Source organism: Macadamia integrifolia, unplaced genomic scaffold, assembly GCF_013358625.1.
Source record: "Macadamia integrifolia cultivar HAES 741 unplaced genomic scaffold, SCU_Mint_v3 scaffold_19A, whole genome shotgun sequence".
NCBI lineage: Eukaryota > Viridiplantae > Streptophyta > Magnoliopsida > Proteales > Proteaceae > Macadamia > Macadamia integrifolia.
This window is the reverse complement of record NW_024870640.1, coordinates 279,432-305,935: the sequence shown is the minus strand read 5'-3', so window position 1 is coordinate 305,935 and position 26,504 is coordinate 279,432. Positions and strand designations below refer to the sequence as shown.

Sequence of the window (26,504 nt, the reverse complement as noted above, 5' to 3'; positions counted from 1 at the left end):
TTTTTTTTTTTTTTTTTCTTTCTTTCTTTTTTTTTCATTTCTCTTATAAATTGTGGTCAATGGATTCTCTCATTATTGCCATGAGATTTGATTCCAGGAACAGTACTATGGAAGCATAATGAGAGTCCCCATTTCCAACGTCCAACTAACAGCAATAAATATAGAGAATCTCTTAACCATGGGGAAGTGAATGACTCCAAACAAGAATAATGTGATGAATAAGACTATAATGAAGTCTTTTATGTAATTCTTTTTTGATTTCATATCCTTCTGCATGAACACTCTCAGAGATGTCTTTGATGGATTTATTTGCAAATGCAGAAACTTCTGACCCTAGTTGTGATGCTTTCCAAATATGGTCTGAGAGAACTCACATTGAATTAGCAGATGTTGGCTGCTTTCTTCAGTATTACTACAGAAAGGAATCATAGAAGATTAGAAGATGCTGTTGGACCAAAGGAAGTATATACCAAACATTGACCGGCCGGCCAAGTGTCATGATCAATGTCTTAAAAAGAGTTTCACCCATGGCTGTCTTTATTAAGCTCTCTTCTCTTCTCTTCATTAGCCATAATAAGGGAGATTGAAAATATGAATAAATTTTCCTTAAACCATGGTGAAAAAATTCTCACTTTGATAGGCATAGGAAAACAGTGAAGGGCTATTAATTTCATCGTGGATTCGTAGATGAAGGAAATTTTTCACCTATTTCGACCCCCAACTTATAAGGGTTAGCAATTATGACAGTATACTTGTTGCTGAACCCTTCACCGTGGGTGATTGAAAAAATTTGCCTTTTTGCTAACAATGGGTATCCACTATCTAGGCTTCAGCCTAACTAGTCCGCAAGCCCATATTGACCCCACAATCGCATTGTTATCAAAAACTGCATTTTTACTAACAATGTGCTCTCTTTCTCGGATGTAAGGAATTTTGTTAAAAAAAATTCTAGTTCCTGTAGATGAACGTATGCCACTGGTTTGTATGCTTCGGTAAATATGCAATTTTCTTTGACGTTTAGATCTGTTTACATTGAAACGCAGTGTACAAAAATGTAAATGATGCCACTGTTTACAATAGTTAGGTAATTTTCCCAAATAATTATGGGATCATTATATTATTATCCAAGACCACTGACTTTGCCAAAAGGCTCCAAATCAAGTCATCTCACTCATTTGGTTTCAACTCACTAGCTTAAACAAAACCAGAGATTCAGCATTCATAAAAAATATTTAAAAAATTAAAAAAAAATTAAAAAAAAAAATCTATGCACACTATGTAACCTTTTAGAAAGTTATAGAGAAACAAAAAATAAAAAATTACCTATTAGTATGCTAAAAATGCAAGCACTCGACGTGCTCACCCCCTGGAAAGAATAAAATTGCAAGCACTGTACACACAGACATTAAATAACAAGAAGTCGGAGCAGAATGTCACTCTCAATACCTTTTGCACAGTGAAGAGCTTCTACTCAAAACTTCAAAACACCACACAGTCCCAATATGCCACTCAGTGAAATATTCAAAAACAGATTCACTCGTATGTGCAAGAGAGCCATGGATGCTGTAGTGCTTCCTTTGCAGTTGGCCTCCTTTGTGGATTAATCTCAAGCAAATAGCTGATGAACTCAATAAAGCCAACATCAGAAACCTGTAGATGATGCTCCAATGAGGACTCCTCAGGGATAATGTACTCCAGTTGGTTTGTTTCCTGGAAACAGAGAATAAAAATTAGGCCATGTGAGGGTTGACTAATAAAAAGCTCTACTACAGATGAAAGTGTCGAAGTAAAATCACTAGTTTTCAACCCTCATAGAAAAGTATAGTCATCTATCACTTGATGGGGTGCAAATAAACCACTAGAGAAAAGGGAGTCAAACTGACCAAGAGCAAACCAGAGCGTTGGGAAGAAAAGGAAAAAAGGGAAAGCTTTCTGATGTGGATCAGAGGTTCCAGCACAAGTATTCACACCAGAACAACCCCAAATCCAATCCTAATGGGTTAGACAGGCATAAGATTAATATTTTTACGTCTTCTAATGTAATGGCCTATTTTGACAGCCCATATATGAGGGTAAGCATACGAATTTAACTAATTAGTTATTTCTAGTCGTCTAAAGTTAAGTATTGGGGATGTCAATAGGTTAGTTTCATTGTTAGTTGTGAAGGGCCTTGAAAATGCATGGTTCATTTTATATCTCGAAAAGAGTCCAAGTCCTTGGAAATGTAAAGGCCATTAAGTCTAGGTGAAAGTCCTAATGAGTCTAGAGCTCTCTAATCCTCTCTCTATAAGCTAATGGAAGAACAGAATTTGAATGAAATCTTGGCTTTTGAACGGTGAGATACAGGGTTGTTCGGTGAGATTTCTTGTTTTGGGGTTGGTGAGATTCTAACCTAAGGCCTCATTGAGAAGCCTTGCTCATATACCTCTTATTGCTTCCTTGTTCCGGTAATTTTTTTGAGTTATTCACATATTTGTTTGAAAGGTGGTTGGTTGCTTTATTTTTGCTAACAATAGGTATCCAAGCCTTCGGCCTAACTAGTCCCGCGGGCCCATACTGACCCCAAACTGCATGGACCAAGGATATAGGATACAGGTTCAAATAAACTTGAAAGGATGAAATAAAATACAGTTTCTAGGGTGGAGCTGGGAGAAAGTTAGATTTCTCCAATAATTCAGATGGTGGGTATGGATGGTGGTGCAATTGTTATAAGAAAATCCAAGTTCATGGATAAAGTAACGATTGGCTAGTTTGTAATAACTAAGGTTGCACTAAGTGGGGTGGATTAGTTTAGGCTTGGTGAACTTACAATGTTATAGATGGTTTTAGAAATGAAGAATTGGATCAGGGTATGCAAATTATGGTGTACTTTCCCATTGTATGATTTAAAGGATGTGACAGTGAGGACTTGAACAGATGATGGAACTGTGCTGAAACTTATTGCACTCTGAATTATTTTTGTTAGAGAAAAGATATAGTGATTGAACGAAGAGTTCAGTTGGGAACATGGTTCAAGATCTCGCCGAGATCTCGCTAATATCTCATTTTTTCAAAAAGGCTAGACGAGATGCATGCGAAATAAATTGTACAAAAACTCGACCGAGATCTTGCCAAATCTGGCCAAGATTTCGCCTCTCTCTCTCTACTATTTTGAAGAAAAAACACTAAGGAGCAAGTATTTTGGTGCTTTTGTTGAGGATCGCCATTCCTCCACTCTTTGAAACTTAAAGAGTAGAGAATATTACCTCCTCATCCACATTTGGAGTTACTTTTCTTATATATATGTCTTTTAAATTCTTATGATTATGTTGTGTCATGTGTTAATTGTGGAATGTGGATTGTGAAATAGAGCATACTAGCCTAAGGTTCGAAGAGTCGGAGACTACTTAAATTGTGTACGAAGTCAAAGTACAATTTTAGGTTTAATTTAAAAAAAAAAAAAACTGATGTTTCCATTGTGTTTAGAAGGCCTAAAATAGGGTAAATACCAACTTTCAGGGGCTACAAAGACCATATAGCCACTGAGACCAACCATTGAGTTAACCGGGAAAAAATACATGATCTCGGAGAGATCTGGTGAGATCTCTCTTTTTTGGATTAGCAAGTTGGGGGGCGAGAGCGAGATCTTAAACCTTGGTTGGGAACAACAGATTAGCCAAGTGGAAATTTTGGAGAGAGAAAGATTGCCTGATTGATGTACAATGAATATTAATCAGACAACAGTCATTATGTTCGGCAGCTGCCTTTGTTTAGGGTTCAACAGAAACGGTTGATAGGAGACGGGAGGGACAGTGTCTGAAAATGAGCTATGCATCACACTTGCACAACAAATGCTGATTCCAACATATAATTATGTATCGCTACAACTCTACAAGTTTAAAAACAATCAAAGAAGTCCAATTATAACTAGATTTATCAATAAAAAAATTTCTAAAACAAAATCTCTAAATAGAGACTCCAATAATGCCGAAGATACCAGAAAGATCGGATGGTGAGACTCAATAGCTAAATTGGGTTCTAGAAGTGATAGCTATTACAAGATAGCTAAAGTGTGAGCTAGAGGGATTTCTCTTACTTTGGGTATTATCCATTAACATTGTAATAGCTGTTGTAGTCTTTTGTCTTTCTCCCTGCACAAAGGTTGCTCTGTTTTGGATTGGTGCTGTATTTTACTTTCGCTGTTTCATTGGCTGGGCTTTCTTCTAATAAATTTAGTTATTCATTTAGGAAAAAAAAAAAGGAGACCCTGGACAACTGCACAAGGACAGCCACTGTGGAAGTCAATGGACAGTCCAGCAATGGGCCAGGAGATTCTCAATGGTGGAGCACCAAGAATGGGGATCCAGTAGCCTATGACCAACCCCAAATCTCTACATACTGAAAAACCTCATCTAAAAAGCCCAAGTTTAGACCTAAATAAATGACATGATGAAAAATCAGGAGGTTTTAGAGGGAAAATCTGCATACACCTGTGAAAATTGACACATTGGATGAACACAAAAATCCATGTAGGTTTGTGTATTGTTCCTGAGAGAAAAATGAATCATTCAATGGGTATTTAACCCCACATTCAAGCAATGATGATGCTCAATAAAGCAGAAATACTACATTTGAGTTGCCACAATCATAAGGGACATATAGTAGATATAAACAAAGGGTGCCTAACCATTTCCACAGCCTCATGCAGAAGAAGATATTAAGAAGCCAATAGTATAAATAACCTATTACCTATCTTAATAGACATTCAACAAACCACCCCAACTACAATTTGTTCAACTTCTTTGGCCATCTGCTACGTTGACTGAAATTTAAGTACTTTTTTCTTATGTATGTGGCATGTGCAACAGACCTGACAACATAAATGTAGGAGGAAGCGTGGGAAGAAAGTGAAAACTTCACCCTATACCCAGGCCTCACTACATCAGTATGTTGCTCCCTCACACCTTCTGAAGGTCAGTGAATCCCCAAACCAATCTGAGGTATTAGCAGATTGAGAACCATACCCCCACAACCATGACTGACACAGATTCTCTGAACTATTGATTGCACAATGTGCCTCATGTGAACCAAGGTATTCAAATTTTCCAAATATATTCATCACAGTGACACAGCATATGAGCAAAAAATTTTACAGTTACCATCTAGCATGAGAAGTTGAATATCTGTTTAAGTTGGGGGAGAATATAGACACACCTCATTAACATGAAATAGATCGTATTCCTTTGTGAAATACTTGTCTGTTTCTTGCCCGCTCACCAGCATCTCCATATCAATAGGACCAAGCATCCCAATCATGCGAGCAAGTATAATTACCGGTGCATCATTTGGAAAAAGCACCTGTTAGAACACAGACATTAGGGCGAAAAAAATAATATCCATTGCACCATGCGTCTCTCTGTAGACAACATGATTCCAATATAACAAGAACCACACTAGTTTTATTAGCCCATGCCCTAATAAGAGGTCTTAACACCAGAGAATAGACATAAAGCAAAATCATTCTTCGTTCTATTGTCCTTTGATTTCTGCATCAATACACCGTGTTTCAACGAATGATTGTTGCTGCTGTTCAATGTCCCACTGAGGCATCTAGTTGCTGGAATACATAAGGAGGTCGACCAGGAGCTGTATCCAGACCTGCCATTACTTGTTCAAGCCTGCGGTTTCTGTTTTCTACCATTATTGGGCTGCAACAGTGAGGTATCGATATCTCAACATCTAGCCATGGGATTGTTGTGAGATTCTGAAGTGTTTAGGAGATAATCCTATGCTTCCATCAACCTTAATTGTAGCCTAATCTAATTTTTGGATAGAAAGATACAGGTAGTTGCTAAATTCTGCCATTAGATACTAATTTGGTATAACTAGTAAATCAGGGAATCTGTCCATTGGATGAGGTTGATTTTTATACGTTATGATCTTTTTTTTTTTGGAATGAATATCATGTTTTACCTGATTAATGGGAAAGTTGTTCCAGCTTTGATGATGTTCTGCCGTAGGAATTGAAGCTATATTGCTGTTTCTGATTCTGGAACATTACTTTCTATTTCATTTCTTGTTAATAACTTGGAATTCAGCCGTTGGATCATCAACCTACTTTCATGGATTGAACTACTACCAGTTACTCACATGTGACTAAGTTTGGGGGTCAATCTGAACCTAGATTGGGTATTACTTTTGGTGTTTGACCTGCTGGATTTGAGCCCTACGACTCTGCGTGTTGAGATGGAATCTGAAACTTTCCTTAGGGATGCCTTGATTCCATCGAATAATACAAATATATATAGACAAGTTCTAAAAATATGCATGCATATATACCATGTAAACTGAGAATGGAAGTTACAGAAAGAAGTGTGAAATCCTGTTTTGGAATGAGAGTATTAGCTAGAAACACTGATGGTATGATTGATCCATAAAATAAAATAAAAACAGACTAGAAAAACTTACATCACCAGAGCATAGCTCAGCCAAGACACAACCAAGAGACCAAATGTCAATCCTCTGATCGTATGGGAGACCTAGTATAACTTCAGGAGCCCTATAGGAGCGAGATTGTACATATAGGCATAAGTTATCTGTCTGAAAGCAACTACTCCCAAGATCAATGATCTTTATCTCACATCTGCTGTAACTTTTGATAAGAATATTCTCAGGTTTCAAATCACAATGGATAATTCCCAGACCATGCAAATAGTCTAACGCCTCCAAACATTGTTGAGTTATGATCTGATAAAAGCAACAAAACCACAATTATATTTCAGACACTTTGAGAAACTGAATGACCAAAGGAAATTTCATTTTTAACCCTTGTCTAAAACCTTTTTCTGCTCTCCAATTATATAATAGCTGATAAATAGATAGAATTTTTAAATTGATGACTTCGTACAAATTCGAATATCTCAAATAAAATTTGCAATGGAATGGGTCAAATGAGAAGAATGATAACCTAACCCAATTTCTGGAAAAGGATAAAATCACGAGGATTACCCACATAAAAACATATAATGTGATATATACCCTTACTCATCAGAAAATCAAAGATACCCATATAGTTCACATACATTAAGCGAGAAAACCCCATAGAAAACTTCTCTTTACTTGGAAAGAATGAGTTGATTTTTCAAGATTGGTAGGGGGGAAGAAGGGGAAAAAAAAAAAAAAAAAAGGAGCATCCTTTCTTATGCAAAATCACCATTTCCTTATTCCAAATTTTCGAGGAGCAGATATAGTAATAGGTTAAAAAGGGTAAAACTATCATGATACCGAAGAAAATGATGGAAGTTTAGAAGGCCTTTTCAATAAGGATTTGTAAATTATAAGGGTATCTTAGTTTTCCCAAAGAACAGGAACTGCTTTTGGGATGATATTTTTGTAATATTACAAACGAAAAGATTACCGAAAAGAAAAAAAAAACATTCAAAGTTTCCAACCTGCAACCTGCGCAATGTAAAATAAACCTCCCCGCCAGATTCCTGATTATATCTCTGAAATTCGTATAGATTTGCTCGTAGGAGTTCACAAACAATAAATAAATGCTCCTGTAAGATTGTCCAAAAAAATGAGTCATAGGTAAGAAAAAAAAAAAAAAAAAAAAGGGTTCTGGATAATGGTCTCATGATTTATTTATTCTTATATATAATAGATAAATCTTATTGAGAAGAAAGAAGAGAGTACAAGCCAATCCCAGGACCCAAAAACACTCAGGGACTACAGTCCTGTTTGCATTAGAAGCTACAAAATAGACAGTGAAACCCCAATTGGCTAGCTCATTGGTTAAAGCATTGGCTAATCTGGGCACCGTATGAGATGTTCAATCTGGATACCACATACAGAACCCTCAGAATGTTAGCTAGTGTCAATGATGCACCTCACAGAAATAGATTCTAGCCAGTAATAGTGGTAGAATCACCTTTTACTTACCACTTCCCAGTAACCAAAGAATGATAAACTTCTTACGCCACAGCGGAGATCAAATGATTCCTCCAATCAAATCTCTTTCAACAATTTGGAGAGCATAGGACACCCCAATAACCCAATACCTATAGGACCCCATGTTACCCCCTCAAATGCAAACAAAGATTGAGTTTGATAGGATTTACTTCTGGAGGGTATAGGTGGATAACAACTATCAAGGAGGGGAGAAATCTAGCAATATCTTTGCAGTATCTGAAGTTGGAATCCAAATGAATGCCTTCACTCATGAGTGGATGTTTACAGAAAGTTGCCAAAGGAAAATAAAAAATGAAAAATTATAGCTCCTTTGTCAGATGAACCTGCGATGTCAAAGATAAATATCATTCACCTTACTTACAGTTTCTCAGCCCAAGGTTGCTGAGAGCTGCATCAGAGTGACCAAGATACTTAGGCACATACCTGATGGTAGAAGTAGTCATACAGGCGCAAGATGTGGTGTTCATCGGCAGGGTCATGCTTGTTCACAAACTTCAGAAGCTTGATCTCATCTAAACTTTGGTCAAAAAAATCCTTATCATTTTTTATTATTTTCAAACAAACGTCCACCCCATTATGAAGGTCATGTGCTTGAACAACTCTGCTGAAAGCAGCAGATCCAAGGTATTCTGTGACATAATATCTGCCAGCTATGACGCTATTCAGAACAATAGGAAGATCCTTGTTCTCTTCAAACCCAGTCCTGTGGAGCGTACACAAACATGAATAGAAGTGTTTCAGTATAAACATCCAAAATCAAAACAATGCTTTAAGATCTTGGCCAAGACCTAGTAACTGGTATGGGCTCCTTTATGGATTGTTGAACTCTGGTGGAAAAAGGATAAATATATTAACTGAGCTCTGCCAGGTCTAGCCATGAGGAAAAATATATGATGACTCGTTTGACTGTACTAGCTGATACCATAATTTTGGCTGGCCAAGAAGTCTCATGCCAAGCTTTGAAATCGTAATGGAAATGAAAAATTCAAAAGGAAACAGTCACCAAACCTGTTTTTCCTATGTATAATTCTTAGGTTGAATATTTCATATTCATCCTTGTCAATGTCATATGCTAGATGCTCAATGGGAGATGCACAATCGTCATCATCCCCTGCAATTCCAGATGCATCAGCAGGCTCTCCTATCATTTCTCCACCATCTCCTATTACATAATCATTATCTCCATATGGTTGACAGGCAGTTTTTGAATCATGAAGATGTAAATCGGTGTCCTCACAAAACTTCATATCTACATTCTCCGTGAAACCCTTTTTAATGGAGTGGCTAGAACTCTCATTTCTTTGGTGCTCCGAATTAGAATCACAATAAAAAGTGCATTCAGGCACAAGCTTTAACTGAAGATCCTTCAGCTCAGGATCTTTCAAGCTCTTCATGTGGTTATAATCCTCATACTCCCCACGATAATAATCTTTTTCAACCTTGCAACAGTCACAAAGAGGATCAGCAGAACTATAACATCCAGTCCGATCCTCAAAGCCTGCTTCAACAGCATGTTCCTGTTGGACGTTCTCATTCCATTGGTAATGCTCTACAACTGGAACACCATTTGCCATCGCTGCATCATTAAACCGCTCTTTGTCCAAGCAATTAATACTAGTCACTGAATGAAATCCTTCTGCTGCATAATTTATATCGAACAGTCTATCACATTGCCTCTCTGCCTCCGAAGCAGTAACATACTTGTCCTGACTGGGACAACCAAAGAAATCTGGTCCTCTGAAGGAAGAATTTTTAGGGCAGCCCCCATCTTTCTCGCTGTACCAATGGGTATCATAGAGAATATCAGAGTCATAGTAATCACGGGCAGTACCAAATTCGGAGAGCCTGTCGGATGAAGCTTCGGATTTAAGTCCAGATTCAGGCCAAACGGCATATGGATTCGTCAGACCTGTTAAACATGCAAACGTATTATCTCAACCTCATAATCAAGCATTGAATGAGAATTCTGTCAGCTAGAATGGAAGAACAGTGTCATTTCAATCAAACATCTACAAGGCACATTTCAATGGATTATGGCATCTATTACACAGAAGAAGTAAAGAATCAATCATACAAACAAATTTCAGGATCAAAAGAAGAACATCTATCAGACCAACCTAGATTCAGTTGAAAATATAAACAGAGGATTAAGATAGAACACAAATGCACCCGTGGCGTCGAAGAAAAGAGGAAAATCGGAACATTTTTTTTCAATAAATCGACGGTTCTGAAGTCGAATTATTGGAAAAAAAGAATCATAATTTGGATACATACCAGAGGGAGAAACGACGATGGTTGAAGAACCGATGCTGACAAAATCATCAGACGAATCAGAGATTGAATCGGAACGATCAACACCATTAGAAACCTTCGATTGTCGACCACCACCCAATCGTATTCTAACCGGAGGAAGCGAAGGAGCAATCGGAAACATAAACATCTCGAAATCGGAAGAACTCAAATCGCCTCTCTCGACGATATCGTCTCTGAGAGCAGATTCTACATCGGAGAAACCATTTTTCCTCAAGAAATCTAAAACAGCTCCGACGTCGGAGACGGCCATGGACGTGAGAATTCAAATCGAGAGTGAGGGAAAAGAAGAATAAAACTAAAACCCCATCATCATATACAGAAAGTGAACCGAGACGGTCAAAAGGGGTTAAGGGTTGCATGGTGGATTGAAGAAAGAGAGAGAAAGAGATGATGATCCCTTCAACACACACATACACACATACCCAACTGTAACACTGAAGCCACAGGAGAAGAATGAAAAATCTCACCAACTTTAGATGTTTCGGACGCTATGTGGGCCCAGGATAGTGTACGATGAGACAGGCTGGACAATTGTACAAAGATTATTCATCCACGTGGCGTTATTGGTTGATGGTTCTCTATTGTTGTTCTTTTACTTTTCTGGTAGGAGGTCAGAGGGGGAGTCGTTGGTCGGAGTGGTGAGTGGTGAGTGGTGAGTGGTGAGTGGTGATGGGGATAGGAGTAACAGGACAGGTTTTATCGTATGTTAACATTTCTAACATTTTTACTGTTTTACCGGCCTTTTTCACCTACAACAAGGCGGCCGTCTTCTACCCAGAAGAAACAAAAAAAAAAAAAATGCCGGTCCTTTCCGACCCGAGTGTACATCTTCAGTAGCCACTGTATCGGTATAGTAAACATTGATGGCTGAAGCATTGGGACACACATTTTAAGGTGCTCTCAACACTGCAGATCCTCATTGCACTAGCAATACAGGAGAGGATTTTTATACCTCGAATGCCAGGAGAGATTCCATAAACATAGGTTTTCACTTTTATCTCCTATATTTCGTGATTCAAATTGACAAACCCTTTATGACTGGTAGTGAGGATCCAATGGCGAGGAAGATTGTGGCATGCACCTCAATTGTTCAATGCTCACTTTCACTTTCACTTTCACTCACTACTTTCACGTAGAGGTTTTTTGTGCCATATTTTGTGTCTTATTGGCTCCTCTTCAGTTATCATGGTTGGAAAAGATATGAATCCCTTGGAAAAGATCAAATAGGGTATTGTATGTCTAATTTTTTTAAAGATACAGGGATTTAAGGGGGTCAATTTAATATTAGAATCGAGAACCGGGAGACAATCAATTGGAACTAGAATCTGTCCATCGGCTGACTTAATATATGATTCAGCATCTTGTTTTTTGAATCAATTCGGCTACGTTTGGTAGTCATCTATTATAACATTTATGGTGTTTTTTTTGTTTTGCGGAATAGAACAACGAAATCTTTCGTTTGGTGTAAGCGGTTTTTTTTTTTTAGTTTTAATGAAACGAATCAGACAAAAAAAACAGTAAAAAACGAACATGTTGGAATATGGTAAACTATGTTTCGATATTTTTTAAGGTGAAAAACAGTTTTCTAACATGAAAATGAAAAATTCTAATTATGATAAGAAATGCCGTTTCTGAAACAAGAATATTACGAAACGTTCTAAAAACGATAGACCAATAAATTGTGTATTGATGTTTCAAGTTAGAATAGTGAGTTATGATTGAATGGATGATTTTTATAAATTGAATTCGCATGGGACAGCTTGATGGCATTTTGAACTTATCCACATTAGCTTAATTGTCACCCTCTTTCCTCATTGCCCAACAACGGCTTACATAAGCGAAAATAAATTAATTCCATTTAACTTTTTTTTTTTTGGTAATCAGAATTCTATTCGTTAAGACGTATGAAACACGTAAACTCAGAGTTATATAACATCTAAATCCATGGAGTAGATAACGGTCAATTTATCCTACACGCCATGGATAGGGTCTTCCTGGCCAGAGTATCAATGAAGTTGTTACAATCTCTGAGAACTTGCTAAAAAGAGCACTGCTCTAAATAGATTGATAGGTGAACAATGTCATTGATGATAGGAACAACTGAGTGGGGTGTTATTCTGATGAGGGAGAGTAATATGGGAGATGAGATCTTTACTATCTGATTCCTTCTACCTAACTAGAAAGATTTTTCCTGCAAACATGAGCTCCAATTTTGATAAATCCCAAATCTAGCAATACATAGTTTTTTCTTCCCTTATTGATGTAAATATTCTAGTATCTTTCTAGATTTTACTCAAGCATATATACTAATTTTTGGAAAAAGTGTTCCTAATTTAAGAACTATCAATATAAAGGTTGTATTTGGTAACGTTTATGTTTCAAAAAAGACGTTTTGTGTTAAAAATGAAAATTTTAGTTTTTATGTCACAATGTCTTTTTTTTTTTTTTTTTTGAACGACGGAACCACCTTTTGCCATTCCGTCAATTATCATTTCTAGTTTTTTTTTTTTTTTTCTAATTTTTGTTAAAAAAAAAAAAATGAAACACACCATAAATACATCAAATGCTTTATTCCGTTTTTTTGTTCCTATAGAACAAAAAAACTTAAAAAACGTTTTTTTTTAACATTACCAGACGCTGCCAAAGCTTGTATGGACTATTTCCAACTTATAGAGCATGATTCAGCTCACCCATCTTTTTAATCTCTCTTTAACATATATTCTCTATACCCACATGCTTTTATCCCACTATATATCTATAATATCAATTTTTTATTTACATTGATTTTGGATACATTTTTTTTTTTTTCTCTTTACCAAAAAGGATATTTAGTTATATGAATAAATTATTAAATGATTAGATTGCTAGTATAAAAGATATTTTGATATTTGCATGTTTAAATAAGAATTTTTTGAATTTTAGACACTATTATAGTGACCGGAACAAACCCACCCCATTAGTAAATGGTTATGGATCTTAGTTGGTAACTACTTAGTTTATTGGATATCTGATTATATTTATGCTTATGAATGAATATTAAATTATACTTAATAAAATATATTTGTTATTTGTATGTTTAAAATTTTTTTTTTTTTATTATCCTGGATACCATAATAATGTCCAAGACCGGTTCACCCATTAGTAAATTGTTTTGGATCTCAGGTTGGGAGCCAATTAGAGTATTGGTCCAATGATCCTACCCCTTAGTGTTGGAATTGTCAAGGAATTAATCAAACCCATTGCACAAAACCGAACCAATTTATATTATTGAAGAAAATCTTTCATGTCACATCAATGACGAAGCACAAGGAATAATATTTTACACGGTTCTTCATGGTCAAGAGGAGAGAGAGAGAGAGCAAAAAAAAGGTCTGATAAGGCATATGATACATTGGTTACGTGTATGTAATTTCTTAGAATCTATTCCAATATACTTGTAGGAAAAAATTGAGAAACCTTATTTTTGTTTTTGAGGAGATTCCTTACCTACAAACTAATTTAAATGATAAGAATTGTCACATGGCAAATCAAATGGGGTTTAAATTTTATGAATATATAGAGCCTTAGGCTCTTTGGTTTAATATTTTTTTTTCTCAATAGAGCCTTAGGTTTTCTTTCACATGTCAAGTTGCAACTTTATTAGAGTTTAGCACATAACAAACAGAACCATGAAAATGCAGGCCTACGGAAAAGGACATTGTAGTTGTTGATGTATGTCATACATTGAAGTGTATTTGATTTTATTAAGCTCTGATATTTGTCACTTAAATAAATTACGAGATGACTCTCAATCCTAATGGTTAGAATAATCTCATATCATTTACCTATGTTAGAATATTTAAAATGTATAAACCATTTTTAACTTAATTTCTAAATGTGTTGTGGTCCTGAGGAATATTACAGGTTTCTTTTACTTAAGAATCTATCATTTTTTTTCTTTTTCTTTTTCTTTTTTAATCAAAAACTGAAAAAACCCAATCTATTAAAAGAAAAGACAAAAAAGCGCGATAAAAAAATGATGGCCATTCTAAAAGGTAGGTGTGTATTATGCATTACAAGTTTTAGTAAAGAATCTATCCCCAAAAAAAAAATTGATAAATGGGAAGGGTTTCCTCTAACACCCAAGTACTAATTCACATGAACGAAGAACTTAGGTTACGAATCATAGAATAGAGAATTTAAAAGGAAAGAGAAGTATCATGTGACCTATATTTATGTGAGAGGGTGTGTCAAAGAATTAATCAATGCATACAATAATTGATCACTTGATCCCAAAACTTATGTACATGCATGACAAAATTTAGTGCAATGTAAATGAGTCACCTAAAAAATATAAATATGATACGTGATTCAAATACTATTTCACAATGAATGAACGAAAGAGTTGGTTTGTTAAACAATATAGTTTTAGTGGAGATCGATGATCAGTATTTAACATTGTTGGCAGGGTGGTGTGGTCATCATAAATACTCTTGTACTTTTATGGTCCAACTTACTTTTCTCTTACAAAGGAAAAAGAGGGAAAGATGAGTACTCTGTGTCCCACCTCACGTTCATGCCATGATATGTTTCTAAAGCGTGAAAGATATAATTCTCCTAACAAAGAAAAAAGAAAGCACACAATTCATCTTTTGAAATGATTTTCCATTTCTCCAAACATTAAAGACTATTTATTGGGTAGTTGCAGTAAGTTCATGACAAGTTTTAGCTAATTAAAATTCTAAACTTTTTCTGAATTTACAATTCTGGCCTTTCAGTGTAGAGATATTTTAACCAAGATTGAACCTAGTATCATACTGTAGTCATCCTCTCATGGAACTCTACCTTCCATAATTAAACGCTAATTGCCTAACATAATTGGTGATGTTGTGGTTTAATAAACCCATAATAACAAGGAGGTCTTGACTTCAAACCTCTTGGTTGTTATCTTATGCCCTCCCCTCTTCTATAAAGGAGATACCAATGAAAAAGTTATATAATTCAATTGTTTGAAGCAATTTTCTATGACCATGGCTCATGAGAGGGCAATGTTTTAGCTAACTAGAGCTAACAACAGGTTTTTATTTTTTTTCGGTAACAAGCTATCAATAGTTAAATACTTCTATTTGATTAGGTGTTTTGATACAAAATAATATTTGTTTTAGGTGAAGGAAAAGTTCAACACTATCTCTAATGGTTTCGTTAGTTATTAGTTTTATTTTTTATTTTTCTCAAGAAAACAATGAACACTAATTTATTTATGAAAAGTAAGAAATCATTATATAACCTAAGAAAAAAAAAATCTTGATCCACCACAAAAGCAATTGTTTGTGATTCATTAATTGGATTGGCATCAAAGTTATATTTATTAAATGGTGAAGTATTTTCTATTTGAAAGCATGACTCCTACAACCACATAAGATCCAATCAGTGCCCCATTTTTTGTTCAATCTAAACAGGGTACGAAAGTCTTTTTATAAGGAGGAGAATGAGAGAGACAAACATAAAGGTTTATGCACGGGAGCCTCACTCTCTGATAGATAACATTCTTCCTCATCAATTGGGATAATGTTCCATGTCCGATAGCTTAGCGTATGCTAGCACCTTCTTGTGTCCATTGCTCTCTTCCCCTATGAAATGATATATATACCCCATATTATGGGAGGAGAGATATAGATCGAAGGAACACTAGCGTAGACTAAACTCTTGGACAGAGAAGTCAAATCCCTTATTAATTACATAAGTTGGATCAATAGAAGAGCTGGCCCATGCACAAGAAATATTTGCACATGCTTTTGTATAGAAAACAACATGTATGCATGAGAAGCTAAAAGAAGTTGGCACGTCTCATCTAAGTTGGATTGGGATGTGTTAGCTAGAAATCATGCTCCCTTAAGAGGGGGGGGGGGTGGAAGAAGTCCAAGTTGCTCCCTTTTCTATTCTTTTGATGGCTGGATTGAGAAATCGTAATCACTTATTCTTTGAATGTCACTTCATGGGCCAGTTATGGAGAGCATTCAAGAATCTATATTCAATTCCCATCGGGTGTGAGAAGATTCTCACATGTAGTTGAGTAGAAGGAAAAAAGGTGGTTGTAGAGATTCAATACATGGGGCTGAAAGTTGGAGTGTCCATGTGATAAATTCATAATTATACAGACCTTTCAATTAATTAGAATGGCAACAATACACCGACCCTATTCTAATTCTTACATCCACTCAAACCCGTGAACTGAGAAGGCATGATAAGTTGCAAAAAAGCTATGTTCATATCAAGTAACAACTTACTGTTCATAATGTTGTTGTTTGGATAGGTTTTATAAGCCTCCCACAACCTACATAAATTAATGATCTATCGTACTAGTAGTGTTCTGTATGAAAGAGCCCAAAGAGCTCTTAATCATTGGATGTGCGCTTGACACCCTCTGGCATTGAAGATAATTTGAATCTTATATTCTTGTTCGATATATTATATGTTGCTAAGTATGCAAGTTTGAGGGTTACTATCGAGAAAAAGGAAATTGCCCCAGTATGGTAATAGTGTGATTATTGGGCAAACCATTTAACTTCTAGAATTAAATTAGCATTCAATAATCAAAACCCAAAGTCTCTTTCTTTACTTTGGAAACTAAATGCATCATGTGGGGGCATAAAGTTGTTAATTTAATCTTCTCCACCAATGATTAAGCTCTCCAAGGATCCAAACTTGGGATCGGGATCCTCTGTCATGCGAAAGAGGGTGTAGCATAAATCCAAGGGTTGGGAGCACCTTGGACTGCATGTTTGATGGCTCTTAGCCCTTGGATCTACATTACCCTATAATGCTCTATAGAGGAGCCCGATCCTTCAGACTTGTTAGGTACGGTTCCTACATGATTGAATGATTAAATGATTAAATGATTAAATGAAATTGTATGTTTTAGGGTTTTACCTCTTCATTTGATATGTCAACTATATGTATAGGCACAAAATTAATAAGATAATTTGATGTTGGATGATCAGGGTATAAAAATGTGGTTTGGCATTATTGTTCCAAGCCGCTTGACATCCAATCTTTGGCTCTCTCTTAAAAGTTGGCTGCAAACCCAAGCCCATGTAAGACACCACAACCACAATGATCAAGAAAGTCTAAGGCCCATGAGCCCAAGGGGTGGAGAAGAATCAGATTCTCTCCTTGGGGCATTTACCCTTGTCAATTCAGACACTCCTTGGCATTGTTTGGAAAATGTTCATTGATACAGAATTTTTTTATTACAATAAAAACATGTCTTTGGACATCACAATTTCTACTGGATAGAGGGTGGAAAAATAAAGGAGAAAGTTTATTCACTCATGGAGAAGCAAAATTTTCCCCAGGGCTAAGCATTTACATATAATGCATGGAGGTTTGAAACTTAAAAGAAAAGACAGTTAGACCAAACTTGTTCTTTAAAAACATGTTTTTCGCATTCAAAATCATAATTTTTTTTTATAGATAGACTCCAAGAAGAGTTGAACTCATGACCTTCCATCTAATTGTGAGGTGTTGGTCCTTGTTATCAAAGCAAAAATAGAGCAAAAACCTTCGGGTATATTCAAAATCACTATTCCTTATCAAAAGTGTCTATTATTCATAAGGCTCGGTCATTTAGATCCATTATTGCACATTACAATTGGCTGGCTTATGTACACCTTTATTTTTGTCATTTTTAATCTTCATCGTACCTGTTCAATCATTCACTTCTCATGAATATCATATGAGAATTCACAATTATCTTCTTTCATCCATTCACTTTACATAAATATGAGATGTTTATTCACAATATTGACTTCTTTCATCCATAATAAATAAACATACATATAAAACTAACTAATCTTCACTCCATCTATGGAAAACCATCTATACATATTGTGACATTACCGGACCACAAGATATGACAGAATTTTGCACTAGAACTTGTCCATCTTCATCAACATGAAATCGTTTATAAATATCTAACTTTATCACTGAGAGAGTTATGTGGATGTGGCTGATATTATCATTTGGGAAAAGATTAGAACATAGGAGGAAACCAATAAGCAAATAAGTATAGTTTTCGATTATAAAATTTTTTATTTCGTAACAAGGACTTTTCAAATTCTGGTTTTGATGGTAGTATTGTCTTTTACTTTATAATTCGTTTTAATTGTAGTCATCATTGGAGTATTTATTGAAACTGAGATGTAACATTGTCTCACAATGTGCTGATGTGAGTTCTGAAGAGCAGATTTTTCAAACTCTATTCTTCTATCTTTCTGAAAGAGATGTTTCAATCCCATTTAGCTCTGAAGATCGGGTTTTTATTTTTTATTTTTTATTGGATTTATTTTATTTTATTTTATTTTTCAGGGAAGAAAAGTATGACAAGCATCCATCCCCAGTCCCCACCTCAGCCCACCACACTAGTCTGCTAAGGCCGATCAGCTTGCTTAATTCTTGAAACCTTGCTTAAAGGTAAAAATGGTGAAGTTCTTGAAGGCTAACAAAACTGTGATCTGTAGATTCTTCAACGATAGAACTCGTGACCATTTCTTTCATGACAAACTATCAATCTAACCATATAGAATCTCATTTTCTTCATTTTACTTGAGGAGACTAACTATGACGTTGATGCAGCTGAAGGTTACGGTCTCTTCCCGTGAGCTCTAGACTGGTTCTTGGGTATTACCTAACTACTTCGGTGATGCTGGGAGATAATGAAAGATCAAATATAAATTCCAATAGATGCCATGATGAGAAGCACAGACGTTGTTAGGGATGTCAATCATAGGTCTGACTGGTTAAAACCTGAATAGGCCTAGCCTCATTGGTAAACTTGTCGGGCTTAACAATTCGGCCGAATAATTCTTCGAACATAATTTTTTCGAATTAAATAAAAAATTCTGACTGAATTCAAATTAAAAATAAAATTCAATAAAAACGTGCTTTTTACTAATTTGATTTTCAAACGTGAATAATTCAGGCCGAATCGAATTAAATCGAATTATTCGGTCCACTTAAACAGTATTAAAAAAAAAAAAAAAAAACCCACGGTACCCACCACCGAAAATATATATATATTTTTTTCATCTTCTCCTCCCCCAAATTTCCGCCTCCTTCTTCCCATCTTTTTTCTCTACTTAATTCTTTTGTAACAGTCATACGAATCTACTATTTGTTTCATTTCTTTCTCATAACTTCATCAGTTCATCCTAAGATAGGGGAGATATCAAGCCTTTATGGATAATTTGAGGTTCCGGGGGATCAGGATAGATTCATATCGCCGTATCGATTAATCGTCTTTTATATTGTTGCTTTAATTTTGAAAAATTAGTACTACTTAGTACAATATGGGTCTTGTGAACCCAAGCAAAAGGATAATGAAATTTTTTTGTAGTCAATTTATTTATTTGTTTTATTGTAGTTGTAATCTTGCTTTCACTGTTTTGGGGCCTAATCTATTTCATGAGTAAAAATTGAATTACAATAACCATTGCTTCCATCGCTTAATGACAATTTTTTCATAGTTTTTTACTTTATTGTATAAAGTAATTTGCTATTTCTAAGTATACAAATCAAGTTAATAACTTGATAAATAAAAAATATACAATAAACTATAAAAATAATATCCAAATTTTTTGCCCCGACTTTTATTTTTTTAATCGAATAATTCTCGAATCTGAATACAACTCCAATTTTTATTTTGTCTGCTTTTTTGATCGAATCCTTAAATTAATCAATCGAATTATTTCGAATTATTCTCTGCTTGAATAATTCCTGAATCCGAATTTGCTAACTATGGTCGGGCTGCAGTCCAATACATTTAGGTGCAAGGGTGTTACTTGGTGGGCACTCGGGTGTTACTTGGTGGGCACCCGAGTGGGACTGATTCATTAATAGTCTGACATGTTTAAAGCTTGCTTATAGTCTGCTTAAGAGTTCATTTAAAACCTGTTCACTATACCCAATACATTTAAAGCTCAATTATTCATTAGCCCATTTTAAATCTGACTAAGGCCTTTTTAGCGCGGTTAAAGATTAGTACTTGACTAACCATTTATAAATGAGATTATGCCTAACATATAGGCAGGGGTGAAATAGGGAAGGATTGGGCTGGATTTCTTAAATCCCTAACCCAATCTTAGGTCCTCAAAATTTAACCCAAGCCCAACTCAACCTTGCCAGGTTCATGTTTAGGCCCAACCTTGTCGGGTCCATACCAACCCAACACGGCCCTAATTGACCCTATCAAGGCCAAGTTGGGTTGACCCTGGCTTATGCAATAATTTGATTAACCTTGATTGACCTATTTTTGCCATTCAAATCTTATATATATTAAAAAATTATAGAAAAATAAAATACTAATAGGAGTCCTAAATTCTAATATAAAAATTCAAGGTTAAATTTTGCCCCGAGTCGGGTTGGGTTGGATCAGGTTAAGGCGTCAACCTAAGCCCGACCCACCCTTAGGGTTTTTCAACCCTAACCCTGCCCCTAGGGTCAGAAAATTTGGCCCAAGCCCTGTTTGGGTGAGTTAAGGGCGAATTCAGGTTGTCAGGCCAACTTTCACTTCTAATATTATATTAGGATGGATTATTTAAACGGACCAACATGGACAAAAGCCCCACTGAATCCAAACCGAACCAATCCGATCGATTGACATCGGGTTGCAACTTCCCGAGTTGCCACTCGGAATTTCAAATGATGAAAAGCAGACTCGTCAATCAGTCATCAAGCAACAGCAATTATTTTACATCCTTAGAGAGGCAACTCACGGCTGTCACCGCAGTAGTCGAGATTTAGTTACTAGATGGAACTTTAATCGTCGGTTCAGATAAATAGATGCCAAATCTATGGTTTATAATTGGAAAAACGATAAAATAAGTTGACGATACGTACGTTCCGCCACCACTCACCCCAAACCCTAGCTTAAAGGTCACTCAGATAAATAGATGCCAAATCTATAGTTATAATCCAGAAAACGTGAAAATAAGTTAACGACACGAACATCCTGTCACTACTCACCTAAAACCCTAGCTAGCTTAATAGTTAAAATCCTCCGCCATTTGGCCACCACCATCAGAGAGAATCGGCGAAGATGGTGAAGTTTCTGAAACCTAACAAGGCGGTGGTCGTTCTGCAGGGTCGTTACGCCGGCAGAAAAGCTGTAATAGTTAGATCCTTCGACGATGGAACTCGAGACCGTCCTTACGGCCATTGCTTGGTTGCAGGAATCGCCAAATACCCCAAGAAGGTGATTCGCAAGGATTCAGCGAAGAAGACTGCGAAGAAGTCCCGTGTGAAAGCTTTCATCAAGCTCGTGAACTACAATCATATCATGCCCACTCGGTACACCCTCGATGTGGATCTCAAGGACGTCGTCTCAGTCGATTCTCTGCAGTCTCGGGACAAGAAGATCACTGCCGCTAAGGAGGCCAAAGCTCGTCTTGAGGAGAGGTTCAAGACTGGGAAGAATAGGTGGTTCTTCACAAAACTCAGGTTCTGAGGTGATTTTGGTTTTTCTAGGATTCAAAATGTGTAAGGATTCAATGTTCTGCAGATTTAATTTTTTGCGTTTTCTTTTTATTGATTATCTTCTAGGGTTTTAATTGAAAGCAAATTTTGGAAATGGGATTTCTTTGAGTATCTGAATAGTTAAAATGGCGTTTAAGGTTATTTTAGTTGGAGGGAGGAAGTGGATTAAGCTAGAGGTAACAATTACCTGTGGAACCAAGTAGTTGGATTATAGATCTTCTTGATCATTCATCTCTGGAGTAGGGGAACATGATCTTAGATTATATTCTCTATCAAATGTGAAACTTCTGCCTTTCAAGTCTGAGTAGAATCAACTCTCCAACTTCTGCTGCTTCACTAGCATTAGGAACATCATTTCTAAGTTGCGTAGTGGGTTGTGTAGTAACTAAATTTTGGGTTTAGAAATTCAATTGCTGAAATATATTGATTAAAGTAAGATAAATCTAAATCATATCTGATCATGGTTTATCTTAATATTTTATCTATAATTTTGGTGTCTATACTTGTTTTTCCCCTCATTTTTTTCTCTCATTTATAGACAATCTTGAATGTATTATACTTAGATGGTTCCTATGTTCTACTTCCCTCTGCCTTCCCTTGCCTCAATCAAAAACCCGAATGGTGGATGGAATCTTGTTATTATGGAGATGCAAGGCAAGTATCTTTCTCCGGTTCAACAAGAGTTTACGATTCTTGATTCAGTAATGAGGAGTTTGAAGGATCAGGTGAGTTCAACTCCTTGCTCTTTTCTACTTAAGCTTTTTGATGCCAAGAACTTAATTTTTATGGGGGTTGTGACGAAAATATGGGTACAGCCCCTGCTGGCATTGAGGAGGGCATTTCTACTTAAGCTTCTTGATGCCAAGAACTTAATTTTTATGGGAGTTGTGATGAAAATATGGGTACAGCCCCTGCTGGCATTGGGGAGGGCATTTGGGAACCACAATGGCAGTATTATGTGTGTGTACTTGTAATCAACAAACACAGTTGCATTCAGGTGGAGTGGAGCTGAAATCCATCATCTGAACTTTGAACTGTGGCTAATATCCCTCCATTGCTGCTCATCAGTTGATTGTTGAATGTTATGTAGCTTTCCTAATTGGATGGCTCTAATGCTAGTGTGTTTGGGTCATATGGGTATTGTTTCTTTCTATTGGAATCTGTATTCAGCAATCTCTTTGCTGGTTCTCTGCTATTATATATTCCTTTTTTCCTTGATGATATTGGTTACATTGGTTAGAGAGGAAATATAAAAGGATCAGGATACAAATACTCTTAGGGTTAGGGATATCTGTTAAAAGGATCAGGATACAAATACTCTTGGATTGGTATTCGGTACGTATCTTTGTTATCTTTGTTGGAGCTAGCAAGGTGTTTTTTGGATTATTTTGTGGGTTATAACATCATATAGAGAGGATTGGATTTGGAGAGGTTTATCTTGGTAAGGGAGCTCTTCCTGGGATGTCTCAAATATATTCTGGCTTGACCTGAAGCAGTGTAGAACAGTGGCCGTTTGATATCATTATTCATGTCCATTGATTTCTGATGTGGGAAGCACCCCTTCTCAGTTCTAGATATGGGAAGTTTGCTCCCTTATGTTGGCAGTTGGGGCAGTATTTGTTTATTGATACGGATCTGATGGTTGTGCTCAATTATGCCCAACAACTGATGTTTGTGCAAAATAAATTAAGAGAATAATGCTTCAAATAAAATGGAACTAAATTATAAGAATAATGTCTTCAAATAAAGTTTTTCTATTACATACGTATGTAGATTTATGAACATTTTTTTATCCACTTTGGATGCTTTTCTTTGAAAATGAGAAATTATAAACTAATAGGAGTGATAAAGTAATCAACTACACCTGGCTTCGCCTGATTGATCTTTTCTCTCTCTCTCTCTCTCGGGAGAGGGGCAAAGTTCACCTATTGTCCAAAGGATTTCATGATCACAGGAATGATACCCTCTACTCTTTTGTTAGTTTATTTGGGTCAGCTTCCAGGCTTATGCCATTTAGGTTTCCAATGCCAGCTTCTTCAAAGAGAAAATAAGATGGATTCAATCAAAATGGTTGGTTTAGAATCTTAATCGCCTCAGCACTAACCTAGAAGTTTTTCCCCAACGCTAAATCCTGACGGTGAAATCTATCAATCTAACCATCTTAGTCCGGAAATACGAACATTTGGAATCGATATTATTGGAATAGGTAGAGAGAAGTGTAGAGAGAGTGGAGAATATAAAGAGCGACCACGATGTTGATGTTGATTCTGAGCAAACCTTTTCCTTTGAGCATCACGGATGAGAAGAGTGTTCCTTTTCCAACACAAAGCTTGGTTTTTGGAGATCTCTTTTTATATTGGAATAACCTTTAAAAATAAAGGTTTCAAAGGTCTTGTATACTTCCTACTCAAAAAAATAGTCCAATATACCACAAAACTTGAAGCTTGAACAAAGAGGAGGCGTTGGTGGGGGTTTTTTTTTTTTTGGGGGGGGGGGGGGTGTGGGGGGTAATGTTAATCGGTTTGGTTCTGGTATAAATGATTTGATTCGGTTTGGTGTAAGATTTTGTAGGTAAAATCAAAATCAAACCATTTAATTAACAGTTTCATATATTAAAATCGAAATTATTTATAATTGGTTCCGGTTTAAATGGTTTTCTTATGTTTTCTAAAATTTGGAATGAAATGGATGTAAATTTTAACATTAGATTGAATTGTTTATTCTATAATTTTTTTTGTTGAAATGTATGTAAACTTAACATTGATTGACTAAACTTACTTATGTTAATTAATATAACAGGTTTTAATTTTAAAATTAAAGAAGAAATTACACTCCCCTCCACTGTAGTTTGGCTTAATACCACTTTCCCCCCACGTACTGTCAAAAATACCACTCCCCTCCCCTATAGTTTAAAGATTCTATCAATCGTGCACTTTCCATTACATAACCCAGTTAAGTGATGACATCAGCCTTAATGTATTAAATTTAATACCGAAATTACCCTTTAGTGATACAAATAGGCAAATACCATTAGTCGATCTCTTAAGCAAAACTGAAGTTCACCTCATGGAAAGCTCACTGAAATCCTCTATAGTATATCACTGTTGTGTCGTGACGCCGCTGCAATAGCATGACACGATCTGCCATGCTCATTAGGCATCCTATTCTTCACCGCCACCAATGAACTCCTTGACTGACACACAATCGCTTCCGATCTCCTCATAAACCTCGTCGAGTAATGGCCTGATCGAGACTGGCTCACCTGACCCTGTAATGGTTCCGTAGGCAAGGAAGAGTACTCTTCATCCAAAGACGAAGAATAAAAACTCAATTCCTCAATTAATTCCAACATCCCTTCTAGATTCCTCTCTTTTAACCTTGCCTTTACTACTCTGTTTTCCTAAAAAACCCCAGCAAAGAAGAGAATGAACTCCCATTAATCGATCAAGCATCATGTCTTCACATCTCCAAAGTCAATCTTGAGTTGAAGAATCAAGCACCAACAAATTCCATCTCGCGCATAAACCTCTTCATGCTAATGTTGGAATCGCCGATGTATGACAAGATTGGAAGGGTAAGGGGTCTCGACGAAGTTCGTTGATAGCTTTTGTAACTTCATGGTAGAAGGGAATGAAGAATGTCAAGAACAATTGTAGAATTTTAAACCTTTTCATCTCATGTGTTGTTGGGTTGTGCTTGGATGCGTTTCAAATACGCAAGTATTACAAAGACTTACCTGAAATTTCAGGCTGAGAGAAGCTCAATCGGTTGAGGTATTACCCTCGAACCAGGCCTGGTTCATGAGGTTTTTCACCTCTTAATAGAGGTAGAAGACGATAGCCCCTTTTGCCTATGTTTCCTGATTCCTTAGCTATTAAACCCCTTCCCCTCTTTAGTTCCAAAAGTACCAAGCAGAATTGGGTTTTCCTTTTTTCTTTTTCTTTTTTCAGTTGTTGAAACCCAGATTACTCATAATGGTTAAAATACCAGAAAAGAAGAAATGGGAAAACAAAATTGAGGAATTTATTTTGTTTTTGAAAGGTAAGAAGAAGTTAATCTATCGTTTTTTCTCTTCAATTGTCGATTTGAAAATCAAAATGGAAGAATCAAGCGTCACCATTAACGTTCCATGAGATCGCTGGTGGAGAGGGTTGCAATTGTAGAGCATTGGATCGAAAGAGGTTTTGCAAAGGGCTTTTTTCTTGAACTTGTCTGTATTTGATCGAAAGCTAAACCGAAGCTCACCCACCTCATGGAAACCTCACAGAAACCCTTTGCAGCCTATCACTGTTGTGCCGCCCCTGTACGGAATAGCTTCCAGCGGGATGCAATCTCTTGCTATGTCCAAAGATGAGAAAAGAGGAAAAAAAAGATATGTATAGACACAAGGGTAAATTGGTTTTTGTACTTGACATTTTAACACCATCAGCCATTAATGGGACAATTGATAGAATCTTTAAACTATAGGGGAGGGGTGTGGTATTTTTGAAAATACGTGGGGGGAAAGTGGTATTAAGCCATACTACATAGGAGGGGAGTGTACTTTCCTCAAAATTAAAATTGAATCACTATTTTAATTTAAAATCAAAATCGAATCACAATTTCAATTTTAAAATCAAAGCCAAACCATTTATTAAACGTTTTTTATTTCAAATTCACATCCTTAGTTCTGGCTTTAGGTCTAGAGGATGTGGCCTACAAGAGCAAGTGGCAGTCGTATGCAAAAGTAG

General features: G+C 36.2%; 2 protein-coding genes across 2 annotated transcripts; one reads left to right on the top strand and one right to left on the bottom strand.

The window, feature by feature from the left end:
• Nucleotides 1-1,080: 1,080 nt before the first annotated feature.
• On the bottom strand, nucleotides 1,081-10,697 carry LOC122071269 (dual specificity protein kinase CLK1). The gene is made up of 7 exons (XM_042635595.1): nucleotides 10,225-10,697; nucleotides 8,959-9,859; nucleotides 8,374-8,653; nucleotides 7,431-7,538; nucleotides 6,448-6,726; nucleotides 5,194-5,337; nucleotides 1,081-1,710 (listed from the first exon to the last, which is right to left on the bottom strand). Exons 1-7 carry the CDS (start codon nucleotides 10,511-10,513, stop codon nucleotides 1,534-1,536), a joined length of 2,178 nt encoding a protein of 725 aa, XP_042491529.1. The 5' UTR covers nucleotides 10,514-10,697; the 3' UTR covers nucleotides 1,081-1,533.
• A 10,535-nt stretch (nucleotides 10,698-21,232) lies between these two features.
• Nucleotides 21,233-21,915, top strand: LOC122071274 (60S ribosomal protein L27-3). Its single transcript, XM_042635602.1, has one exon. It carries the CDS (start codon nucleotides 21,338-21,340, stop codon nucleotides 21,743-21,745), a length of 408 nt encoding a protein of 135 aa, XP_042491536.1. The 5' UTR covers nucleotides 21,233-21,337; the 3' UTR covers nucleotides 21,746-21,915.
• Nucleotides 21,916-26,504: the final 4,589 nt, after the last annotated feature.